The sequence below is a fragment of the Myotis lucifugus genome, unplaced genomic scaffold, assembly GCF_000147115.1.
Source record: "Myotis lucifugus unplaced genomic scaffold, Myoluc2.0 scaffold_224, whole genome shotgun sequence".
NCBI classification, from domain to species: Eukaryota; Metazoa; Chordata; class Mammalia; order Chiroptera; family Vespertilionidae; genus Myotis; species Myotis lucifugus.
In genome coordinates this window covers 76,464-82,260 of record NW_005871272.1, presented here as the reverse complement: position 1 = coordinate 82,260, position 5,797 = coordinate 76,464, and the positions used below count along the sequence as shown (strand labels likewise).

At 43.1% G+C, this 5,797-nt stretch overlaps 1 protein-coding gene across 1 annotated transcript in view; it reads left to right on the top strand.

Annotated features, from left to right (window-relative positions):
* The first annotated feature begins 285 nt into the window (after positions 1–285).
* MARCO (macrophage receptor with collagenous structure) overlaps positions 286–5,797 on the top strand; it is a 36,540-nt gene continuing 31,028 nt past the window's right edge. The window contains exon 1 of the mRNA XM_014463866.2: positions 286–394. Within this exon, the coding sequence (XP_014319352.1) occupies positions 286–394 (109 nt within the window). The remainder of the gene's footprint in view (positions 395–5,797) is intronic.

Sequence of the window (5,797 nt, the reverse complement as noted above, 5' to 3'; positions counted from 1 at the left end):
GAGCCTGGGAGCAAGGACTTGTGCCGAAAGCTGCCTGGACCCCGCCCCCCTCCCCTTGACAAGCAGCTACACGAAGCAGGAGCTGCACACGTGAATGGCCTGTTTCTGGGAAATGCCCGGTCCTGATCACGGCAGGAAACATTTTGCAAATTCAGAAGTCAGAGCCAAAGGGAAGTGCTGTGTGATCTACAACCAGGCAAATGGGAACAATCTTCCCCGAGTGGTTCCCCAGGAGGGACGCGTTTCTGCTGGCTTCAGGACTTTGACCCTCTATAAAGCTTAGCGATGGAACAAAAGGAAATTCTCAAGGAGGAAGAGTGCCCAGCTAGCACGGGAGAAGCAGCTGCTCTGGACCAAACCATGTTCTCTACGATGGAGTCCTTCGAAATCAATGGTAAAGTACTACTCCCCAGTGACGACCTTGCCTGTCGAGGTAGGCTTTCTGTTGGTGATGAAGACTGGAGATGCCATAGAAAGTCTGGGGTAGCATCACAGACTCCCACTAATACATTTCCGTAATGCTTCAATCTAGAATTTGTGTAACGCTAATGAAGGATGCTGTATTTTTAGCATATAGTAGGGTTTTTCAAGCTTCACAATGTTTTTCAATTGCATTTCTATAAGATTAATGCTAATGCTCATTATGCACCCCTTCTTTTTGTTAGTGTCTTAGTCTGACACACAGGTTGTGTGATGAAATGGCAATGCAAGAGGAATGAGAAGCTTCCACAGAATGGAAGCCAAGTGCCTCATATTTATTTCATGCATTCCTTTGAAACGCTTTAAGGTGACTGCTGTTCTAGCTGTTGTGTTGACTGGGGAGTGCTTTCTCTAGCTTCATATTTAGTTTGTTTAGGTTAAACTCAGATTTTAAAAATTCAGTCAACTCTGTTGTCTTTATTTATTTATATTGCTCGGTGTTACGTGGCTGTTGCATCATTTAAATCTTCTAGAATTTGTAGCATTTAAAGTCACAGGTGAGTGCTTGCCACAGGGGAGCTCTGGTCTGCCATTCTAGAGTATCCTCTGCAAATCATCTTCCGAGTCGATCAGCTTTCCCACTCCCAATCTTCTCTGGAACGACTGCAGCTCTGTCCGCTGGCCTCGGTGTCCCTCTCAGCCCGCATCTGTATGTGCAGCTTGCTGGGTGGATTTTCGGGGGGACAAAGATGAAGGGTCTGAGGTGCAGCAGTGCAGGAACCATGCTTCTGAATGACTTTAATAACTGCTGGCTGTTCAGAACTTTGGGGAATGCAGCATTCTGGTTATATGACCTCTAAGATACTGAGGTGTTCAAACAAAGTCAGCCGGTCAAACATTCAGCACCTGCTACCTGCTGGGCATTGCACCCAGCACGGAGGAAACAGACACCAATAAACGCAGTGTCTGGCCTTAGGGAGCCCACAGTCCTGTCGGTGGTGGCAGGAGACTGGCAGGGCGAGCCCACCGTAAACTACTTCTATACAGTTCACCCCCGGCTAGAACTGATACTTGCACAGGACATTACAGAGGAGCCTGGTGTGGGCCCTGGAGGTCAGAGCTGAGATTAATGGACAAAGGGGATTAGTTAGGAAATGGTGTGGTGGCTGGGGTGGGGAGGAAACCATATGTGCAAGACATATTCGCGAGGAGTATTCAGAAACATGAAAACAGCTCAATGTTGTTGGACCAAAATTAAGTGGGGAAAGCTCAGTGGGGATTGAGACTAGGGCCAATTTGAAAGGGTTGAAGCTGGGCTGAGAGGTATTGGTGTGCATTTAAGATTACTCACCATCATAGACAGACAAGCTGGTAAGAGTAATGCTGAGGACAGAGGAGCGTGGCAGCGACAGATGAGGCAGTTGTGAAGAAGGAAAGGGAGAGTGGTCTGGGAAATGTTAGGAGTCAAATCAGAGGGACAGTAATGGCAGGACCGGAAAGTGTGGGAGATGCAATCCCAGATTACTGACTTGGATTGTGGATGCCACTTCCTAAACAGCTAACCAAGAAACAAAAGCACTCCCGTTTGGATGGAAGGACTATTTTCCTAAGTGCATTTGTGACTGCCTGTCTTCTTGTACAGAGATCCTGGAACAAATGGAACTTTCTAGATGAGTGCCATTATGGACAGTAATCTCTATGGGGCTCTGTAACATAGTGACCCCTCAGGTCTGTCACATCACATGATTATCAGTTCTTCTAGTGTTGAGAGCAATTAAGACCTACTCTCTCAGCAAGTTTGATCTTTATAAAGGAGTTCTGTTGTCTATAATCACTGTACTATGTATTGGGTCTCCAGGACCTACTTATCTACTCATTGTAAGTATGTTCCTTGTCTTCCAGCCCCTCCACTTCAGTCCCTGTAATTTATATTTATCTGCATCTATCTTTTCCTCATCTTTGAAGAACATTCTTCTTGACAGAGAAAACACCAAAAAATATAGGTAGGAAAGTTATAATTTTGCTTTTTTTTCTTTAAATCTTCATCTGATTATATTATTTTATTGATTTTTTTAGGGAGAGAGACAAACATCAATGTGAGAGAGAAACATTGATTGGCTGTCTCTCATATGGGCCCTGACTGGGGATTGAACCCACAACCTAGGTATGTGCCCTGAATGGAATTGAACCCGTAACTTCCAGTGTATGGGATGACGCTCTAACCAACTGAGCCACCTGGCAGGGCTGGTATTCGTTTTAATTAACATTAGGCATTGGCTCCCAGCCATGGGCCTTGCTCTATAGATCATTTAAAAAATTTCCCAACACCTTAACTCCGGAGTCCATTCAGGGTCAGCCCTGCTGATGTGACTACTATTTGTTCATTGTTCTGACTTTGTTCTTTGTTGTGTCACTATTTCTCAGCATCTTTTAAACATCTGGCTTTACTCCAGAATTTTTTTTAAACTTTATTTAGAAATAATTATAGATTCATGGAATGTTGCACAAAAATGTACAGGGAAGTCTCTGTGACTACCCCATGTTTGCTCCTGTAATGACATCTTGGATCGCTGTGGCACAATATCACAGCCTGGAAATTGGTATTGTGCAACCCACAGAGCTTATTTAGAGTTCATTAGCTTTACATGCACTCATTTCTGTGTGAGAATATAGTTCTTTCCAATTTAATCACATGTGCTTATCTGTGTAACCACCACCCAAAGGTACAGAGTGTGTGTTCAATCACCACAAAAATCTCTCCTTCATAGCCACACACTCTTCACTCCCCCACCAGCAATCATCTCCCACAGCCACTACTCAGAGTTCCATTCCTATAATGTTGTTATTTAAAGACCGTTATATAAATGGAATTGCACAGTATGTAACTGTTTTAGGATTGGCTTTTTTCCACATAGCATAATCCCTTAAGATTCATCCAAGGTGATGCATGTATCAATAGATGGTTTTTGTCATTAATGATCATTCCTTGATGTGAATGTATCACAGTTGAACAGTTCCCCCATTGAAAGATGCTTGGGTTTGGGCTATGACAGAGAAAGCTGCCATGACTATTTAGTAAACGTTCTTGTGTGAGCATGAGTTTTTATTTCTGTGGGATAAATGCCCAAAAGTGCAATTGCTGGATTCTAAGTGTATGTTTGGTTTGCAACACGCAACTGATTTATTTTTCCATTGTGGATGTAACATTTTACATTCTCACCAGCAATGTACAGCTGATCCCATTTCTTTGCATCCTTGCCAGCAATTGGTATTATTACTATTTTTTTCTTGAGCCATTCTGATAGATGTATGATAGTGATACCTCATTGTAATTTTAATTTACATTTTCCTAGTGGCTTATGATGTTGAATATCTTTTTGTGTGTTTATTTACCATTTATGCACTCTCTTTGGTGACACGTCTCTTCCTGGTTTTGCCAATGTTCTAATTAGATTGAGATTTTTTGTTGTTTACAACTCCTTTGCTGGATACGTGGTATTCAAATATTCTCTCTCAGTATGTAATTTGTCTTTTCATTCCCTTAAACAGAGTATTTTGAAAAGCAAAGATTTCATTCTATTGAGGTCCAATTTGTCAATTTTTCTTTTTTTGAATGTGCTTTTGGTGCCAAGTCAAAGAATTCTTCATCTGAGGGTCTTCTTCTACGCTTAATCCTAAAAGGTGTAGAGTCTCACATTTTAAAGTTAAGACTATGGCTTACTGTGAGTTGACTTTTCCATAAAATGTGAAATTTAGGTCCAGGTTTTTTGTTTTGCTTTGTTTTGTGGTGTGTGTTTTGTTGTGGGTTTTTTGCCTATTGATGCCCAATTGCTCCAACACCTTTTGCTGAAAAAGCTAACCTTCCATTAAATTACTTTTGCCCCTTTGTCAAAAATCACTTGGGTATGTCTGTGTAGGCCTATTTCTGTCTTGATTACTGTAAATTTATTATAAGCCTTAATTTCAAGATTATTTTAGCTATTCTATGGCTTTGCCTTTCTATTAAATTTTAGTATAAGTGTATCTATACCTACTAAAAACCTTAGTGGAATCATATAGGAATTGAATCACACCTACAGATACATTTGAGGAGAATTGACATATTTACTATGTTCAATATTATAATCCATGAACATGGCATGTCGCTACATTTACTTAAGTCTTTTACTTTATTTTTTAAATCAAGATTTTGTAATTTTCAGCATATACTCTACACACTTTGTTAAATTATATCTAAACTAGGGGCCCGGTGCATGAATTCACGCACCTTGAAAGAAACTGTGGGCAGCGAGGCTGTGGTGGGCATAGGGGCAGGTCTCAGCCCATCCTCCACGCTTCCACCTGGCCCCTCCTGCCACGGCCCCCAGTCCCCTGTCTGCTGGCAGCCCCACTCCCATTGCTGCCACTCCCACACGCTGACAGCATGGAGTGATTTGGGCCGGCGCCAGCAGTCGGTGCAAGTGGTGGGCAGGACCACAGCGCAGGGGAGCAAAGAATTTTCACTAACCACTAGAGGCTTGCCCTGATGACAGTGACTGGCACCCCACCATCTTCTGGCACCCCTGCTCACCTGCTCTACCATCCCTCCACAGCCAATGCCCGCCATGTTCCACATGCGCCCCCTGGTGGTCAGTGCACATCATAGCGACCAGTTGTTTGGTTGTTCCACTGTTCAGTCTATTTGCATATTAGGATTTTATATATATACTAGAGGCCCAGTGCATGAATTCGTGCATGGGTGGGGCCCAGCTAGCCCGACCTCAATTAGGGCGGATCGGGGCTGGGCCTGTTGGGAGGAGGAGACAGCGGGAGGTTGGCCGACTATGCTGTGGTAACAAAGAAGGAATTCTTACCATTTGCAACAGCATGGATAGAACTGGAGAGCATTATACTAAGAAAAATAAGCCAGTCAGAGAAAGATAAATATCACATGATCTCACTCATTTGTGCAATATAATGAACAACATAACCTGATGAACAAAAACAGATCCAAAGACAGAGAAGCATCGATCAGACCGTAAAACCTCATAGGGAAGGTAGGGATGGTGGGGGTAAGGGGGAGAGATCAACCAAAGGACTTGTATGCATGCATATAAGCCTAACCAATGGACACAGACACCAGGGGGGTGAGGGCATGAGTAAGGGGTTGGGGGGGGGGGGGGGGGGGGATAAGAACACATATGTAATACCTTAATCAATAAAGAAAAAAAACACATTAAAAAAAGAAAACAAACCTGTTTTGATGTGCAAGTAGTCAGATGCTCAGACTATATCACCAAACCAAGAGAGGGTGGTGGAACTCAAGCTAGACCTTGAGTGATCTGCCCTCTCTCTCAAGCCTTGTCTGTTTGAACTGGACCAGATGCTGCTTGCTACA